Source organism: Copadichromis virginalis, linkage group LG10, assembly GCF_057382275.1.
Source record: "Copadichromis virginalis isolate Kocher_CV1m ecotype Utaka linkage group LG10, C_Virginalis_male_GT1.1, whole genome shotgun sequence".
Classification (NCBI taxonomy): Eukaryota; Metazoa; Chordata; class Actinopteri; order Cichliformes; family Cichlidae; genus Copadichromis; species Copadichromis virginalis.
The window spans coordinates 11,804,416-11,825,259 of record NC_140627.1 but is presented as its reverse complement, the minus strand read 5'-3'; the positions used below and the strand labels follow the sequence as shown (position 1 = coordinate 11,825,259).

Below are 20,844 nucleotides of genomic sequence, written 5' to 3'. Positions count from 1 at the left end.
GTATTCAATAAAAGCGATGAGTTTCTAGCTTTAAATTATTATAGCTGGCATTTGCTGAAAGTGATTGTTGGTTGATGAATACTATATTATACTATACTATATACTATATATTTTCCACTACTTGGAAAATCCTGTACAGCTTAGATAAACTGATTAATTCATTGTAAAATGTAAATGTGTATTTTTGTTGCATAGATACAAATAGAATGGTCAGCCAAAACCACTGACAGGTGGGCCTCCAAGGCTCCACCACAGAGCCCACATGAGCCAAAGGTTCCACTGCTGAAACAACAAAATAGCCACAGTTCATACTCTGACAGGTCAAATGTGGTTTTGTGGCTAAAGGAGGACATACACAATGTTAGGCAGGTGGTTTTAATGTTGTGGCTGATTACTGCAGTTCCTTTTCTTTTTTCATCATTGCAGAATTTTAAAAAGTCATCATATAAGTTATACTTATTTACATAGCTAGCTACTGTTAGATACTCTTGAATGCTATAAACAACATCAAGCAATTTAAAACAGTTAAAAAGATTATATTGAACCTGATTTCCTTTCAGTTTATAGTACAATTTAATTATGATAGGCTTGCCTTACATGCTACTGATAATATATATATATACTTATAAATACGGTATTGCTATAGCTTTTAAAATGTGAAAATTATGTTATGTTTGCTGTTTTCCTCATATTACAATATCCTGCCAAAATAAAAGCTTGCAAATGAACAGATTTTACAGTTGTGTCTCTGTCCATGTCACATCTAACTGAAATGAAAAAAAAAAACAAACCCAAAACAAAACAGTGAGACACAGTTTCAGCTGTGAATAGAATAGAATAGAATAGAATTCAACTTTAGTGTCATTGTACATGTCACAAGTACAAGGCAACGGAATGCAGTTTGCATCCATCCAGAAAGTGCTTTAGCAATAATATAGATATATTACAGAATATAGATCTATTATAGGTATGTTACAATGTACACGGTATGAAGGTATATTATGAATATACTATAACTATAAGCATGTACAGGCTATAGCTGTAGTAATAATAATAATGGATTGGATTTATATAGCGCTTTTCATGGACCAGTACGGTAGTCCAGAGCAAAGCAAAAAAAAAAAAAAAAAGAAGTAAATGGACTGGTTCTTATATAGCACTTTTCCACTCTTCTGAGCACTCAAAGCGCTTTACACAACTTGTGCATTCACCCATTCACACAAGCACAACTGACATTCACACACATTCATACTCCAATGAATGCATCGGAGAGCAATTTCAGGTTAGTATCTTGCCCAAGGATATTTGGCATGCAGACTAGGGGAAGCCGGGAATCGAACCACCAACCTTCCGATCAGTAGATGACCTGCTCTACCACCTGAGCTACAGCCACCCACAGTAAAAATTCAATACTAGCATGACAGCGTGGATACTTTGTTTCTATTATCTAAGTGATGTAATCCACTGAATTGAGTTAAATAAATTATTTTTTGGAAACGAAAAAAATCTATAGATACACCTTAAACATGAAAAACGTCTGAAACTTATAGCATTGCTGTCACATCTATTTTATTTATGGCCTATATCACATTTTAAAGAAAAGCACTTTACATTCCAGGTCTCCAAAAATTCCAGTTTCAAAATACAAGAAAAGCTGAAAGGTGTGTTTTGTTGCACTGACTAATAATTGTGGAAAGCAAAAATGTCAATACTTACCCTGTATTTACTTGATCCTGGATTGATACCAAAATTAGTACAACAGTAGTGATACACTTTCAGATGCCTTTTGTGAACTGTAATAAATCATCATCTCACTGTATACATGTTCTGATTAAGAAGGTGGAGACAAATATTCATTGTAGATTTGTTTGCTTACATATAAGAGGAGTTCTGCAAAGTCAGAGCAAATGAAAGAGACCATATTGACCAGAAATATTAATGGAAAATTGGTACCAGTATGGATGAGGAGGTGAGAATGTTTGCCACCTTGGGACCATGCTACTTGGATTCAGAGTATCAGTCAGGCAGTAATGAGAGTTGGCTACTCTTCCCCTCATATATTACTACACAGAGTTGAGAGCCAGTGACTCTGGGTCCAATAGAGGACTTTGACTGTTTCTCAACCTGTAGACTTCTACATAATGGCAAATTGAAAATGGAAATAAATATTTAGACCTATTTGTCTAAATATTTTTTTAAATCTCATGTAATTTTCTTGTACTTTGTAATTTTTTCCAGTAGATGTGTCCCAAGTGTCTGCATTACACAGATAATGACTTGTGTATTAATAATACCTCCCTGTCAATTTCAATTTGGCTTGTCATCCATGTCCCTCTGTATGAGTGACAGATGCTGAGCAGACAATGGCCTGGATCCACAAACCAGTTTAATAGGATAGGTAGGTATTAGTGGTAAGACGCCCCCCTGCATCCAGGTTTACCAAATCCAGTGTGCCAAATCCACTGTGTGGCACATTGGACGGTACACAGTGGTTGCTGGAGATAACTGGACTTTTTTTCAGAATCTTTTAGGAAAAAATAAGGTAAAATTTGACCCACCAACATCAGTTTAATTGAAGATGCACCACTTGTGATGTAAAGCTCTAAAACTCAGAAGTTTCCAGGGACTTTCTGCTAACCTCTCTACTTCTTAGTTTGGTTGTTTGTTTCTCACAAAACTACTGTTTTGTGTCTGAACTGTCCTCACACTGTTTATACAGGGGTGTTTCAGTTCTGCCATCTTCATCTTTAAGCCTTTGGAGTCCTCCCTCTCATCTCTTCTCCTCTCTCACAGCCAGAGCACAGCATCGTCCCCCGCGGCCTCGTCGCTCTCCTTCCCCTACCCCCCGGTGAGACCTGGTAAGATTCCCCCGCTGCAACCATGGTGGTGATGAAGATGAAGTTCCCCTTTCAGAAAAGGGTGAAGCTAGCCCAGGGACTGTGGATCCTGTCATGGTGTGCCACGGTTGCTGGGGCCACGACCTTCACCCTGGGGTGCATCCTCAAGACGGAGCTCCGCAGGAGGGCAGAGGTACTTAAAATTTGACCTCCTAGAGTGAATACTTTCTTATACTTTTTGAATTTACCCATTGTAGGATGCCTGAAAATTACTACTGGGTAACTACTATTTGCATGAAATGTAGTATTAAGAGTATGCATAGTTACTGTAACTGTGTGTAATGGGAAGAAAGTCATTAAAATTATTGTTGTCTGCAATGATAACTATTACAAATAATGTCAAATAATAAACCACTAATAAGTGCTAATATTTCTAATCTCACATCAAGTTGTGCATCAAATATCAGGGACGCTATATTTAATTGCCTAAAGAATCTGATTATACGCTATAATACCAGGTGTGAATATTCCTGAGTACACTCAACAAATGCCTTCTGTGTTGGGTTTTAACTGTAGACACTAGATTTTCAGGGAAAATGCAAAAGGAAAAAGTCTTAGAGGATAAATGAAATCTCCGTGCTAATCGGCAATCAACACACCTGTGACCCACTTTGGATCCTGACTCATCATTTCATAAATTAGGCTTCGTCAGTCTTAATTACCCTAATCCCTACTGCTACTTAAAGCTGTCACCATAGCTTTGTATGATCAGTTTTATTGTTACACACGCTTGGAATGATTGAAAAATGCAAAGAAAATATTATCTTATTATGTAGATTACAGTAAAGGTTTAATCCCATCATCAGAGAACGTTTGACTGAACACAAGACTTTGTTGTGTTTTCAAAATGAAATTATTTTTTTAAATTTCCATTTTACCAAAATGAATCTCTGAGGATGTTAGTTTGCTTGACATATAGCTTCAGGAACTGTGCTCTACAAACATGTTCCATTGGAATCACATTGGTTTACCAAATACGTAAACCAAAGACAAACCAAAGACAAATAGTGCAGCATTCAGTAGAACCTCACTACCATATTTAAAAGGGAAGTGGCTGCAATTTCATGCAGTTGTGGTGTTTGTGTCTGTTCTGTGTGGTAGAAGTGGATAACAAACTGAGTTCTGAGTTACTAAATGTACGACAGGTATCCTTGAACGATACTTTTAAGCCCCAGCTGCTTGTGGCTCATACATTCTGGTCTAGTTCTTCATTATGACATTTAGCATCTGACAGTAATGCTGACAATATGTTTTATTTCTATATATATTTACGCACATTTACAAATTGACGTCTCTTCATAAATAAAGGTGGAATCCTTTTAAGCCTTCTAAGCCTCATCAACGCATGTTGTGATGTCAAAAATGTTAACTTTCATTTCAGGACTGTACTCTCCGCATTAGTGTCTATATATTCAAAATAGTAGGCATTGGAGAAGAACAGTCTGACTTATTAGAGGAGAAAAATTGGTTAAAAAGTTTACATATACATGCAATTATATTTATGGCTGTGAACATAAGCTCTCTGGACATTTTATTAGACATTCACCTGACACAACTGCTTTTTGCTTTTAAGAACTGACTTAATTATTCATAGCAAAGTTTCAACATGGTGCTGGAAACATTCCTTAGAGAGCTTGGTCCATATTGACATGATAGCATCACACAGTTATTGCAAAATTTTTTTGGCTGCACATCCATGACTTGAATTTTGGTGTTGCATCACTCCCAAAGGTGCCAGATTAAGATTTGGTGGCTGTGGAGACTGTTTGTGGACAGTGAACATTATCATGTTCAAGAAACCAGTTTGGGATTATCTAAGCTTTGTGACATGGAGTGTTGTCCTGTACAAGGCCACAGCCGTCAGAAGATGGGTACACTGTGAATATAAAGGGATGGACATGGTCAGGAGCATGTAAGCTTTGGGGTTTAAACCATGCTCAGTTGGTACTGAGGGGCCCAAAGTGTGCCAAGAAAATATCCCCACATCATTACAACCCCAAAACAACAAAGTAAATCATTGATACAAGGCAGAAAACGAGACTCACCCGACCAACATTTTTCTAGTCTTCTGGTGTTCAATTTTGCAGAGGCCATGCAAATTGTAGCCGCAATTTCCTGTTCTTAGCTGACAGGAGTGGTACCTGATGTGGTCTTTTGCTGCTGTAGCCCATTGCTTAAATGTGTTGTGCACTCAGAGATGCTCTTCTGCATACCCTGTTTGTAACGAGTGTTCTTTTTTCAGTCACCATTCCTTACCTATCGGATTGAGGTAGCCAGGCCTTTCTACTTAAACCTTTAGTATCACAGAGACATTTTCAGTGTGAGCTGAAGCTCACTGGCTACAAGCAATCTTCAGTCATGGTTGTGTAGAACACCCCCCCCCCCAGTATATCAGCAGTTTCTGAAATACTCAGACCAGGCACCAACAGCCAAGTCACTTAACTCACCTTTCTTCTGATGCTCGATTTGAACTTGAGCAAGTCATCTTGACCATGTCTACATGCCTAAATGAACTGAGTTGTTGCCATGTGACTGGCTACTTAGGTATTTTTGTTAACAAGTAGTTGAACAGGTGTACCTCACAAAGTGGCTGGTGAGTGCGATTTTCATAGAATTTCATACTTCACTAATTTTGTTTATTTGTTCTGCATAATTATTGAAATGAATTTGAATGGTTTAATATTCCACACATTGCTGTGTGACTCACTTTCAGGTAATGGATAACCAAGACATTCATATTGTGCCGAACACCCTCATGATTGTTGGTCTCGCCTCCTTGGGCATCAACTACTTTGCATCAAAGATCTGTCAGGATGCCCTGGACGCTGGGCGATTCCCTCGCTGGAAGAACTTCTTGAAGCCCTACTTTGCCGTCTCTTGCTTCTTCACCGTGCTCATGCTGCTAGCTGTCATCATGAGCTACGCAATGAAGGGCAGTCTGGAGTCTTCTCTAAAGGCTGGCCTGAGGAATGGCATCCGCTTCTACAAGGATACAGACACACCAGGCCGCTGCTTCCAGAAGCAGAACATCGATCGTCTGCAGATGGAGTTTCAGTGTTGTGGGAACAATGACTTCAGGGATTGGTTCGAGGTCCAGTGGATCAGCAACCGCTACCTTGATTTCAGCTCTAAGGAAGTGAAAGAGTAAGGGGCTGGAGGGTAGTGGGTTTCACATTTGTGCATATTCTTAAAAAATGAAAGAGTTTGGATTGAAAAAGTGTGACTAAAGAAGACAATCATGTGGTAACAGTGTTAGTAATCCCTCATTTGTTTCTATAGCCGCATCAAGAGCAACGTGGATGGCCGTTACTTGGTAGACGGAGTCCCATTCAGTTGCTGTAACCCCAGTTCTCCACGGCCGTGCATGCAGTATCAGCTTACCAACAATTCAGCTCACTATAACTATGATTACCAAACCGAAGAGCTCAACATCTACCTCCGGGGGTGCAGAGAGGCTCTGGTCAACTACTACATGGGCCTGATGAACACAATTGGGGCTGGAGTTCTGTCAATCTTCCTCTTACAGGTAAGCCCGACCATGATTTCAGGCAGAGATTGTGGTGCCACAGCGAGCTTGTAATTTATAAAATGTGAGACATACAACACTGGGTTTTAAAGAGCTTACCCTTGTCTAACTTGCTCCCCAATCGCTCTCACTTTTGCAGGGCTCTGTGCTGGTGAGTTTGCGCCTCCTGCAGACCGCCATGGAGGCAGTGGCAGGAAAGGAAAACACTGAAATCGAGACAGAAGGGTACTTGCTAGAGAAGGGAGTGAAAGAAACCATCATGGAGTATCTCGACCCTGTGCTGAAGTTCCTCCTGCTCAAAAACCAGGTCGAAGAAGGGAGTGCTGCAGCCACAACAACTCCCACCTAAACCACATTTTACATCAAACATCACGTGTAAATAACTTGTACAAGACGGCATCTAAGGAATGATTTCAATTTTTAAAAAAGAACACAAATAACAAATTTCTGTGAATTTCACAAATTTAGGGATAGTGTTTTTGTTTTTTTATTGTCAGATAACCATCCACCCATCTACTCTAATTCCCAGTCAAATTCTATCTTGGTGTCTTTATTGCCAGTAAATGTACCCATAGCAGCTATGATTAATCCAGTTTTCAGACACTTGTACTCCTTAAAATGAATAAGATGCTTAAAATAATGAGAACTTTTTTTAATTGTCTATCACTTTTATTTTGCCTGTTATTCACTGCACAAGATTAACAAATCCTTGATTGTTTGTTTACAGTCCTACAAATATATGCAATTACCAATATTGCTTTTGAAAGTGGTTTGGATTATAATTACACACTCACAAGACTTGTTTGTCTCAAACGCAATAAAGCAGTCACCCATCAATCAGAGGATAAACATTAATCGAAGAGCAAGTGTACAAAAATTATATATTTTGTGGAAGATGTAAAGCTGACTGTAGAGAGACATGAGGCACAATGCTCTGCTGCGCAACAGGATTATGACGATAATATATAAAAGATGACTTATTAAAGTTTGAGGTTACTAAATGTCTCATGGAGTGGAGTTGTTTTCTTATTTTCTTTGTGATGTAAATACAGCACGCAGAGACATTAAAATACTTCACTTGTCACCTTCCATGACAGTGGCTGTGAGATAGCACTTTCTCCTCGCCTCTCTTCTCTCACTCAGTGAAAGGAATCAGATTACAAAGGCTGATTAATCGTTGTCAGTAATGCAGTGAAAGCCATCGAGTGTGTCCTCTGTTCTGACACCTTAGCTGCCAAATCCCATTAGTTAATACCCAGCCTGCTGCCTTAGCAGTTAGACGCCTGCGTCAGGTGGCTGGCAGATGAACGGTGAACCATATGAAGGCTTTGTCTCCTTATACAAATTTGAAAAGGTGAAAAATAATAATACTGAGACTGGTAAAAGGGAAGACTGGTAAAGCTGAGAGATAATCATTCAAACACAAAGTTATATAGGCATGCCAATATGTAATGTAATGCATTTCCCTAAAACTGTACAAGGCAGTTTATTAAAAAAAAAAAATCACTTTACTGTTTACATACATGCCTTTTTTGCACATTACAAATTGCAGTATTTCCATCATGTTATTTACACCTATCAGGCATAATTGATTATCTATTCATCTTGGCAAGAGTTATTGTGTGGGATAAATTAGGGAGCAAGTGAACATTTTGTCCTCAAAGTTGATGTATTAGAAGCAGGGAAATTATGCGAATGTAAGGATTTGAGAGAGTTTGATAAGGTTTGATCAGTTCCCCGGTCTCAATCCAGTTGAGCATCTGTGTGACGTTCAGGGCAAACAAGTTCGATCCATGAAGGCCCCATGTCGCACCTTAGAGGACTTAAAGGATCTGTTGCTAACATCTGGGTGCCAGATACCACAGCACACCTCCAGGGGTCTAGTGGAGTCCATGCCTCCATGGGTCAGCAAAAGGGTGACATGTGACAAACGCAACTTTAGGCAGGTGGTCATAATGTTATGCCTGGTCGGTGTATATTTAGAGTCACTGTTTTTAAATCTGTTGAAAAGATTCATGACTCTTTATTGTCATTATGCAAGGATAACATAATTATGGCAATACTCCCTGACATGGTGCATTAAACTTAAATAACAGGTCAATATACTGCCAAGGATATATACACATACAATTTAAGAAGGCTATAAATATGGGGAAATACAATGGGTGATATTAAACTGTGAGTAAATGCAATCCAATAAATACCACTTTGTGAGACACGGGTTGAGACTGTATCAGATCAAAGTTGATTCATGAGGACGTCTGAAGCTGTGACTGCGTGGAATCGATTGTATTACCGTGGCTGTAATCTGTTTTTCGCAGGTAAACTTAATGACAGTCAGCAGATAAACAGAATTAATCCGCTGCCTGCTGAAGTACAGCTGCGATTACGTTTCAGTCACGTGACGGGACGACGCACTCTCTGACGTTCGCCTCATTTTCCCCGTCATTCTGAGGATCAAATATTTTTGACCCGATCTCATGTGAACGACTTCAAAGTGTACACTCTATGTCAGTCAGTGAACTTTCAAACTACCTCCAGATGGAACATGTATGGATATTCGCTTCCAATTGCCTCCGCGACTGTTTAATTTAGAAATATTTGAATTGCTGTGGTTAAAAAAATCTTCTAGCTTGGCTGTCACACCCAAGTAATGAGGAACGGGTTAGAATAATCAAGTCGTTCGGGAGTCGCACAATTTGAAACTGTTGCAACTGCTAGAAGAGCTAGTTCAGGGTAGCTGGGAAGCTGTGGTGAGGGCAATAACAGCGGGTTTTTAATTAGTTGGTGTACTTGGCCACAGTATTTACAAAATCAACAGGATCCCATCGAGAGAAGCGAGTGGACGGAAACTTACAGGAACTGGCAGGTAGGTGGACAACAGAGACATTGGAACATAGTAGTTTCATCACTTGCTATTAATAGTGGGTCACTCTGTTAAACAAAACACACACAAAGTTAGCCAATGGGCCAGTAGCTTCGGCATCTAAATTGTTTCCTACTGGCAGATAAATGAAGCGCATTAACACGTCTAAAATGATCGCAGTGACGTCCAGTGTTGGTAATATTTCCGATGCCTAGCTTATTTAGCTAGCATGGTGTTTTCAACTGCCTTTTAGATAATAGTCTACGCAATTCACTTTTTGTGTGTTGAGTTATTCTCTATAATGTCACACAAATTTAATCCCCGGCTGAGTTTGGGGCAGCCCTGTTAAAACTGAGGAGCTAGCTATTATTTTATCCACGGGCGGCGAGATGTTGCCCGTTTCAACGACGCCCGTGTTTGTTGTCTCTCTGTAACGGTATGAAGGCTGTTCTAGAAATGTTCGAAGCCACGTTAAAAACCGTAACAGTTACATGTTGGTGCTCACGGAGCACTGCAGTTGAACAGGGTGAGGTCAGCAGTCGACTGACTGGGATGTAGTGATCGCATAGGATCATTCTCGGGTTAAAAACACGAAGTGGCGCTGGGTTATGTATTGAACCCTGACTTTTGTTTTGAACAAAATATAATAGAAAGAGCACCAAATGGAATAAAGTGATAAAGATGCACCCCCTATTATTGTAGGGTCTACCTTACAATATAAAGCTCCTTGAGGCGACTGTTCTTGTGATTTGGCGCTATATAAATAAAATTGAATTGAATTCCTGCTGGTCTAGTTATCTCTGAAGAGGTTACTTAGCTGTAATGCTTTGTTTAGAGATATATTATGTGGCTATTCCCAAGCTATTACACACATGTGTAAGAATGTCAGTATAAGCAGCACACACGCCTACACCGCTTTGCTGGCATTTCCTTTTAGTATACTGTTGATGAATAACTTGAGAGTCCATTTGGGTTGGGAGTGGGACTGTAATATATTGCAGGTGTGCTGCCTCTGTTGCCACTTCTGTGTTCAACTGCGACGTGTTTGTGTTCCTCAAGTGCAGTTTACAGTATTGTTTTGATTTTCACTCCTGGTGATTGTTTTGTCTCACCCATCAGACACTTGGGTAGATTTCTAGCCATCCCTTCCCGTTGCATTGCTCCTCCCTGTAAAGAATCTTGTCGTGAGTCTGTGTTGTTACTCATCTGAATTTTTGGTGTTTTCATTTCAGGTTAGAGATGGAAGGAGATGAGTGCAGTTTTCCTCCAGATTCATCAGATGATCACTCGCTAAGAGGAAGTGTGGCTTCCTCTGCAACACTATCTCGTGGTATGATGTCAAACAGTCTCACCCAGATTATTTTATCGTGCAAAAAACCCCCAAAGTAGTTAATCTATTATTATTGTTTTTGTTATTAATCTCTTTGCTTTTTTTAAAATTATGTTTGTTCACACAGCTCAAGATGTGCTTATATACTTGTTTGGTGACAGTGCAGTACACTTAACTCTAGAAGGGCTCGGCACTGTCACCGTGCAAGAGCTGGGCCGCAACGTTCGTGAAGCTCTCCATACTCCTGAGTCTGTACAGGATGTTTTTGCCTTCTGGCTTTGCTCTCCACTGCTCGGTTAGAACCCCAACCCTCCTCCTCATATTTCTATCACTTAACTGTATTATGTGATATCACTTGATATGAGTAAAACATGCTGCTGCATAACTTTTTTCCTCACTCCCTATCTTCAGAACTGCAGTTAAAGACGAGGCATCAACCGTACAAGTTGTGTCGGCAGTGGCACGACTTGCTGTATCGCTTCACCGAGGCTTCAGAGGAAGACATTTCACAAGGTCAGAGTTTTGACTTGCGTGCGCCACCAAACACTGGACTAAAGAAAAGCTGTCAACGCAAGAAAGCTAGTTTCTGTAATGAAAGCATGACTCGAACTTTGTACGGGAAAAGGGTGTTGCAGTGTACAAAGAGATGAAAGGAAAGATAATGGCTTCTGCTGCTGAGTGGTAGATTATTCTTGTAAATCCTTCCTAATAAGATAAAGTAAAGCTTTTTGCTTACGGAGTATGCCCTCTTGTTGCCATAAATCTTACAATTAAACAGCTGCAATCCTCTACAGACTGAAGAATGTTATTCTATAGTTTCTAATACACTGTAGTTACCAATGAGCTGCACGTAAACATCAGTCCAGTCTAGTAATTGGCACTCTCTGTTTGCCTTAAGCTGACTTCTGTCACCAGCCTGGTTTTCTGCCTCCAAACAAAGCATTTTTACGTGCTGACAACAGCTTGTTTCTTTTTCTGCAGCTGTTTCCTCTTTATTTCTAGCTTACTTATACGTTAATGGTGGTTGCTGGCTTACTTGAGGTAAATAATGGATAAAAGGGCTGTCAGGTTTGCTTGGATGTGATAAAAGAGAAACATGGAAAAGGAGGCATTGACATGAACTGCTTTTGTTGAACAGGAAAAGAAACAACTGAAACAGGTAGAAAATCAAAGTAAATATGGAACAAGCATTTGGAGGAAGAGAAAAACAGACGTTATATTCCACACTTTGAGAGATTATGTGATCCTTTTAGGATTACAGCAGTTCTCATGAGCTAAATCATTAGCATCCCTTAGCATGTGTTATGCAGAACAGAATAGCAAAAGTTTTTACAGTTAGTTACTGCTTGTGTTAAGTACAACACATTTTAAAAGAGTTGCAAGTGGGGTAAGAAGCACTGACTCAGTCTGCTGTTTTTTGTTTCTTTTCCTGTTTGTTTTTTTGTCCTAAAACCTCCCCCTCAGAGACGATCAGCCCACACATTTGCAGTGTGGCAGGTGCTTTTAGTCTACAGTGACAGCTTTCCACTAATAAAGCATAAAAAGTATCACACAGGTATTGTATAATCCCTTAAAAGCTGTTACTTTTCCTGTGGAGTAAATTCCACCCACGGCACAGGACTGTGAGCCACAGCAGAGTGGGCTTGAGGGGACTCACATTGTCTTTCTACCCTCACTCCTCCACACTGGATGATGAGGCTGATTGTCATCCAATGTGGACTTGAATACTTCGCGAAACAGTAAAGCATGATTGTCCTCTGCCTTTTTACAGATGAACCATGTCTCCAGTACAGGCGCAGTGTGTTTTATCCGAAATCTAAAGAGCTGCAGGTATTCTTAACTCTGCTACAACTTAAACTAATCTTAGAATGGTGGAAACGGTGTTATACTCCAGGGGTAACCGAGGTCTGCATTTCATTTTTCTGAAGATTTTGTCTAATTTATTGACTTCACATGGCTTGTTAAAACTAACAGTGTTTCCTTGTGTTACAAACATAGCAGCAAATTAAAGTTGACGACTCATAATATTATGTCAAATCAAATCAAACGAAGCTAAATGAAATACAAATTTTGACTTAATTAGACAAAAACTCTTTTTCAGTTTCAAATTTAATGTGCTTACTGGGAGTTACTGTCTCACTCCGGTGCAGATACAAGAGGAGGGAGTGTTGCGACTTCTTTATGAGGAAGCCAGGAGCAACATCCTCACCGGTCGATACCCCTGCGACCCTGAGCATTGGACTAGTCTTGGAGCTTTGTCTATTGCTCTCGATGAGGGAACTAGTCTGGACAGCCAACAGTTTACTACAACTATAAGGTGAGAAGCAACTGCTCATAAATAACTACACATGATGATGCTAGGGGGAATTTGTTTATGTTTCATGTGCCTGAAAGAAAAAAGTATTGGCCGATATGTCTTAAGTCTTATATCAGTTGTGCTTCTGGGTCCGAAATTGTAGCTTTGGGGGGGTAAGTTGTGAGCTACAAGCTTAAGGAATGGTTAGATTTTGTCAGTTTCAGTCATTTATCTACAGGACAATGACAATTTGAAAGCAATTGCTTCTTCCTACTTCAGTTATATCTTCCTCTTTACATAATAGAAAAGGAAGAAATCGGTCCCCAGACCCTACTGATGTTTATTTTATGTGTTTTGTTAGTGGTCTGGCAACATTCAGTCATTGCCTTATTCACATTATGTACCCTCCACCTAAAGTAGTTAAAATAATTTTTGCTTAAGGCCTTCATAATTTAGTGGGATTCATTTTTTTTAAAACACATTTCTTAAAGCATAGATGGAAGAGAAGGAAACTGCAGAGTCAGTGAGGTTAATACATACCTGTGAAAGTGAGCCAGTTGCGTGCCATTTCAGAAAAGTAATCCTTGCTTAATCTGACTAAGTTTTTCCCAGTATTCTACTCTGTGTATGTTTACTCTTGCACTTAGAGAATGTGCTCATACACGTTCACGCAGACTTTGCAGTTTATGCAAAATGAAACAGTATCTCTCTTCCATTTATTTATAAAGAAATGGTCGATCTGCCTTTCATAAATCTGTCAGACTCTGAGATGATTCCTTTCTACTGCACAGCCTAATGTAGTAGAAAAAATAAACAATGTAAAAAGCACCACCCAAACCATTTCCCACAGCCTGCATATTCCTCAATTAGGGATCTGATAGACTGAGTAGCTTTGAGTGCTTCACTACAGTCTATGACAATGTGATGCAGTCCTGTAAAAGGTACACAGATACTGTGAATAAGGTCAGTCGTCCTTTTGTTTAAGAAGCCTTTTTTTATATTAACAGTTGCCTGAACACTGCAGTGTTTTTCTAAGTACTTGTTGGTGTGCAGGTGGGATAAGGCATTTCTAATGACAACATTCATCATTGGTTTCTTCTCTGTCAGGTTGTCTAAGAGCCACTGCAAGTGAAGTACTAAAAATTGACACTGCACATACAATACAGCATTAGGTATATTATTATCAGTGTAACCTATCTACTCTTAGAAGCATCTTACAGGCACCCACAGCTACACAAAAACATGCATATTTATAGACTTTTTAAGGAAGTCTTTGCTTATGGAGTTGCAAAATCCTACTGTGTGTTTTTATCTGGTGTCTGAACTTCCTGCCTGCTGTTTCAAAGCAATTTACTGACTGATCCATAGGTTTTATACTTCGAAAGATAATCCGATGTTCTTACTGCATGAACATAAACAATAATGCTGCACCCCAACCAGTTTAAAAATGAGACGAGATACTTGCTTTGTCCTCTACATAAAACATTTTCGTTAACTGTCCAAAGTAGAACAAAATAGATTCCTATGATGGCCGATGACGAGACAAAGCCGGGCAATTCTTTGAGGCATGTTTATGGGTTATTTTAAATCTAGATGCTCTTATCAGAAGATTTCTACATAATTATATGAAATAGATTCTGTAAAGGAAGTAGTCCTCTTGCACTTAAGGAGCGTGTTTATCTAAGAATGTGAGTGGTAGCATTTAAGGAGGAAAGGTCAAAAACTAGAGCTACACTCTAGACAATTTAATTGGGAGATGAGTGCATTTTGTCCTTTGGTCTCACAAAAAGTCACAGTAAGACGCGCTGCGAAGAACATTTAAATGAGACCAACATGAAAGGAAGAAAGATTGACAGTTGGGTAAATTAGGAAAGAGGAGCAGACGAGAGAAAATACTTCACAGATCCGATGCAAACCTCTGTCCTCTGTTTTCCACAGGGAGAAGAAGCTGTCTTCTTATCTGCCTGCACATGTCACCATGGGGAGTGGAGGCTTGTTCTCTACTTTGCGAGGGAAGTCAAGCCGTCAGGTCGGGCTGGAGCAGAACCTTTTTAAGGAGTACAGTAAGATCTGCACATCTGCTGGAAGCTCTCCCGAGCCCACGCAGCTCCTACACCAGTACCTCAACACTTGTCACACGCTGCCTTATTATGGGTATGATGTAGCATAATGACACATTTTTGCATTGTAATTTTCCACAGAAGGCAAATGATTAACTTTAAATGTGAAAACAGGTGCGCTTTCTTCTTTGGGGAGATTGACAAACCAGCGCAGGGGATCCTGCAAAGGGGAAAACGTAAAGCTGTCAACATCGGGATCTGCCTGGAAGGTGTTTATGTGATGGATGTCAAAGAGAAGGTGAGCAGTGATTCACACCTTTTGTAAAACAGCAGCCACACTTGCTGTGGTTCTCACTCGGTTTCTGTTCCTGTTATGGAAATGTTTTCCCGCAGCACGTGCTGCTTGGCCTGCGCTTTAGTGAGCTCTCCTGGGACCACAGCTACCCCGAGGAGGAGGGGGATTCACACATCCTGTGGCTGGAGTTTGACGGAGATGAAGACGGCACTCCTGTCAACAAGTTGTTAAAGATCTACTCAAAACAGGTAAGAAACTTTTTCCATCCATCCATCAGGGCTGAGGCATTGTGGCAGCAGCCTTAGCAGAGAAGTCCAAACCTCCTTTGTGTTCCCCTCGCTACCTCCTTCAGCTCACCCAAGGGGAACACTGAGGCATTCCCAGGCCTTGGGGAATCTTCTTGGTAGGACATGCTCAGAATATCTCAGTTTCTAGTAGACATCCTTGTCAACTGGCTCCTTTTAATACAGTGGAGTAGCAGCTCAACTCTGAGCCCTGAACTCCTCACCCTATCTTTAAGGGAGAAGCCTACGCCCATTTGGAGAAAGCCTCTATCCACTATCCTCTGTGCTCAACTACTGACGCCAGCTGTTTGAAAACTTTTTATGAAATTAAAAAAATAATATGGTGTGAATATCTCCACTTTCTTTGCTCTATTCAAGCATGTCTTATGGCTGTCAGCTGTAGTCCTCTGACGCAGTTTCAAATGAGATGTTTTCAACTTGGACAAAAGATGCAGTCACTTGTCAAGAACACCTGCTGTTTGTGAGATTTCCAGGATTGAATGAAGCAGCTGTGCATATTTATGTTTAGATGAGTGTTACAATTGATATAGGTGCTGAAGCCTAAAAAATATCAAGTCATTTTTGTGCTTCAGGTTTATCGTCCTCATTCGGTGAACGTGGCACCAAAAAGTTGTTACCTAATAGTAAAAGCATTATTACCATAATCACCAGGCTCTAAGCCTTAGTAGGGCTGTAGGATATGGCGAAATATATCGGAAGATGGAATTAAAATGCCTGTTGTTTCATATTATACTGTTGTTTATTTTGTGCTGTCACACGCACACTGTTTACTGCAAAACAAATCAAAGAGCTCGTTCCTAAACGAGGGGCTACTTCTGTAGCATATACATAGTTGTGTTGTTAAAAAGTCTGACATGGACCAGAAAACTATACTTTGCAAAATTATACCACAAAGCAGTCCCCACCACAGACTCCGACAAAACAAACCTGTTCTAGCACCTACGCAAGGATCACATGAAAGAGTATGGAGAGGGTTCACGAATGAGAAGCAAAAAAAAAGAACTGTTAGGTGCTCAAAATAAAACGGAGTCAAGTGTTAGAACATCACAAAGATGGAAGGAGATAATTATTGCTTTTGCAGCTATTGCAACTTTTATCTGTAAAGACACGGTCCTAACTTAGAATGTCGAGAAACAGGGATTTCTAAATTGGTCAAAACACTTGACATGTCCAGCCGAAAACACTTCACACAAGTCCAGTTGCCTCATTTATATTATGAGTGTCGGGCCAAAACATTGGAGGAAATCTACAGTGTGTCATGCTAGACTGCAGCATCAAATGTATGCACAGTGCACTTCATCCGAGACCGACACACTGCAGTCAGTGTTTGCAGACGTGCTGTTTTCCTGAGGACCATGCAGGGGAAATGTTAGCCAGAGCCCTCAGGGAGGCTCTCGAGTCATGGGGACTGTGTGAGGGTCATCTAGTATGTGCCACAAAGGATGATGCCACATAAGACCCATATTTATTTTTGTTTAAAGTGTTTAATAGCCTTATATCGTTTTTAATGTGCATTTGCATTTCATATATTTTGTGAGTATTTTATGTTGGGTCTTTAGTCATTTGATATTGAAAAGTGTCATATGTCAAACATATGTCAAGATGTTATACATAAAAGCACAAAAATAATCACGTATGACTGAGTACTGTTCATTTTTTATTAATTAATTTAAGTGTAAAAAAGAATTTGTACTTTACGTGTGGCGATTATATAAACTATTCACTGAATTTACAGAAAATGCACTATATTGTGGTGAAGTAGTGACTTCTATTGTGATATTAGATCCCCCACCCCTCAGTCTTAGGATGTCTGGGTTCTGTAATAGGCCATTAAACAGCAGACTACAGCAGACTCAGTTATGATTTTTTTTCTTCCCCGCCTCCAACAAGGCGGAGCTCATGAGCGGCTTCATCGAGTTCTGCGTGGAGCTTAAGTCTGCGTCCGAGGGGGCAGCTGCAGCCGAGATGGACGGCGAGGTGAGTTTGTCACAGCAGCCCGGCGGACAGGAAGAAAGGAGCAAGAATGGGCGCGGCGGAAGGCGCGGGATGCTGCACAGGCAAGGCAGCGTTGTGTGCAGCCGAGTCCAATCGCTCAACACCATCAGCTACGTCGATGACGGTGAGGGCCAAACTTGTTTAACAGCACCGTTATCCTTTCTGGAGGTAGCTCCTTCTGTGCCGTTTCACAGTGTCAGAGATTTTTTTTCAGCCTTTGTTCATTTTTGTGTTTTTTGTTTTGTTTTTTTAGGAAAAGAAATCAAACGCTTGAAGCCCAAGAGAGCTGCGTCTTTCTTCGCCCGACAGGCGTCTGCAGTGTCGTACTCTGCAGTGCAAACAGAGAGTCTGGAGCAGGGTTAAAGTCGCCCATCAGATCTGACCCGATCCTCTCAGAGACCAAATCTGAACATTTTACACTGAGATTTAAAACAAAACAAAAAAAACGGAGAGACTTACTTTGAGCTTGAGACACTTATCTGCTAATATGTGAACATGTAAAGGACCAAATGACAGCGATCCAAGTGTGAGTGACAATATTTATCTTCTGAAGTTGTGTACATTAAGCGAGTACAGTAATGTGAAAAAAGATCTAGCAGCTATGCTTCCAAGGTTCAACTGAAGTGGCTGTTCCTTAAACAGCCTACTGTAAAGATCATATGATGAATAAGTGTGAGACGAGCCTTATAACAATCTTCAAACAGTGACTCCAGTCAATAACTGTTTTTGACCTTTCTGCAGCGCTCTGGAAGCGGATTTACTGCTATTATTCAAACATGTTGCACCTCAAATGAGTATAACCACTGCATTACCTCTACTCATCTTATCGGGGATTGAGCATTAAGAATATTTAAAGCTTTCGTAACTCCACTTCAGACTTTTAAGCGATACCACAAACGGCAACAGTCAGCATGACAAACACTTTTCAGGGGACTATCTAAGGGTGCATTTCCGCTATTCTGCTTTGTTCAAACTGCCAGTGCCTTGATCTCTAGAAAGGGTGAAGCCACTTCAGAAAAAGTAGAAACGTTTCGCGTCCGGCTATCCTGACCATAAACAATCCTTATGGGAGCACATTGGCTGTGTTGTGGAGGACTTTTGTAAGTACAGGAGTTTTTGACAAAGTCAATATTAAGCGATATCTGCAGCTAGTTTGAAAGAGGTGGCACGACCGACCTGCTTTAAAAAATGTGAGTTTTAAAACTTCTTGTTAAAGAAGCTGCAACTCTGTGGTCACAGTATCAAGTGTTTAAATGGATTTGCACTAATAAAAGAATCGAATTAAAGCTATAAAACTGTAGAACCTGTGTAGGAAAAAATATATTCATCTAAAGATCATCCAGCACTGCCGCACCATGCTTGTATTCAAATGTTAAATTTCAAAGCATGGACGATTAATACAAGCGATCTCTCGGCACACAGTCTAACCTGACTGTTGGACCTGATGAGCAAGAAAACTGATGCAATACTGTTCTTGTGCAACTTCTGACATGACAGAAGGTAAATTGAAAGTGTAGACATTAAAGAAACTAACTGTTGTTTTCTGCAAACACGGTCACTGTTGACATCATTGGGGGGGAAAAGGCCTCGTTTTCAGCTTTACGACAATGCGAAGAATTTCATTACTAGATTATTAGATTTATATAGCATTAAAACAATTTCTGCTTCACTTTATCTCCAAAAGCTACCCAGTCTGTTGACACAGTTGTGACTAGAGAGCGGCTGTGTGTTCTGAACACAAAACAAGGACCAAGTTGTGGCCACACTGTTGAAAATCTTAAGTCTTTCCACCAAAGCAAGCCTGCCTGACATGCTGCAACCAAGTGTATGCTACCTTAACGCTGCAGAGTCAGATTTTAGCCTCCAGCACTTGGCAGAGTCCCCCGGGTGTCACTCTGAACCCCACCCTAATGCTAACGGAGGCAGTTTCTGTCTCCACATCTCTGTAATAGCACCTTCCACTTGAACACGTGCCCTCGTTGGAGATGTGGCGGCACATGCGGTCTATTCTTCCCGACTCTCCTCAGCACGCAAACGGCAGAATGTTCTTACTTTTCTATGCTTCGACTTGTGTATCAGCTGCTGTCTGTATACTAACGCCAGCAGCACAGTATGTTGTTGCGAACAAACACTATGCATGTCACGTTGTAGGATAGGCATTCCGACAGTCTACACATCATGTGATGCTGCACTTGTTAATACTAATACACTGTTTCTAAACATTTTACAGCAGGAGATTTGTTTTGTATTGTTTGTTAGCTTTTATGAGAGAACATTTTTACTTTCTTTTGGTTTGTTTTCATGTACTTGCCAGTGTTTGTATATGTGAATGAAGAAATAAGTCTCAAACACTTTACAGAAGATTAAAGTGCCTTTTTTGTTTCTACTAAGTTGGCATATAAATTACTGTTTTGGTGCATTGAAACCAGAAAATGGACAGTTGTGGTATTGCTATGGTTTAAAATGATGTATTTCCTTTATGTTATCTGATGTGAGTATATTTGAGTAACTGGATGGCGGATGTTGAACGGTGTACTGTAATTCCTCTCGGTTGTCAGCTCAGCCTTCATTAAAATTATGGGATGATGCAAAGTGGCCCCGTTTTTCTGAACATACCTGTCATCAAATATTCCTTCCTCAGTGCTGCTGCTTAAGTGTACTAAAGCCATATTTTAACCAACATGTTATTCTGCATATGATTTAATAACATAACTTCATGCAAACTTCTCATCAGTATTTCTGTGGCATTTTGTTTTACTTTAACACTTGCAGTTGTAAATGGTAAATGTAAATTTCTTAGTTGAGTGGCCATCTTAACTAGATCCATTTCAAATTGTTTGAGGAAATAAGTTCATTGTTAAATGTTTATGTTTTAATATATGGCAGGTATGATAAGAGTTGATATATATCTGTAGAAAGCTTGGTGAGTGCTCCTGTGGAAATGATTTAACATGCACCTAAAACCTCTGATTTTCTGTTTATACAAATGATTTTCAAATACCTGAACTATATCCCAGATTATTATTCCTCTATGATTTTTATGTTCATGATACAATATAGACTTTTGTCACATTTTAAATCTTATAATAAAAGTGTTTTTTTCCTCTGAGCACTCAAGGGATTAACATTTTTGTGTTTTTCTTGATTTCAACACTGTAGGATTTGCTATGATCACAGATTGCAGTATAATCAGGGCTGTATGTTAATTTTATCATACACATTTAATCCATTTTGGTGTCATCAATTAATTTTCCCTACAACCAATCTAAGCACT

General features: G+C 39.9%; 2 protein-coding genes across 2 annotated transcripts; both read left to right on the top strand.

Annotated features, from left to right (window-relative positions):
* The first annotated feature begins 2,801 nt into the window (after window positions 1-2,801).
* On the top strand, window positions 2,802-6,997 carry rom1a (retinal outer segment membrane protein 1a). The gene is made up of 4 exons (XM_085471367.1): window positions 2,802-3,030; window positions 5,611-6,041; window positions 6,177-6,423; window positions 6,563-6,997. Exons 1-4 carry the CDS (start codon window positions 2,881-2,883, stop codon window positions 6,770-6,772), a joined length of 1,038 nt encoding a protein of 345 aa, XP_085327493.1. The 5' UTR covers window positions 2,802-2,880; the 3' UTR covers window positions 6,773-6,997.
* A 1,874-nt stretch (window positions 6,998-8,871) lies between these two features.
* frmd8 (FERM domain containing 8) lies at window positions 8,872-20,679 on the top strand. Its single transcript, XM_085469824.1, has 11 exons — window positions 8,872-9,292; window positions 10,522-10,619; window positions 10,747-10,914; window positions 11,031-11,132; window positions 12,391-12,449; window positions 12,770-12,936; window positions 14,854-15,069; window positions 15,150-15,273; window positions 15,369-15,518; window positions 17,466-17,694; window positions 17,824-20,679. The coding sequence occupies exons 2-11, from the start codon at window positions 10,529-10,531 to the stop codon at window positions 17,931-17,933; spliced, it is 1,416 nt and encodes a 471-aa protein (XP_085325950.1). The 5' UTR covers window positions 8,872-9,292; window positions 10,522-10,528; the 3' UTR covers window positions 17,934-20,679.
* The last annotated feature ends 165 nt before the right edge of the window (window positions 20,680-20,844 follow it).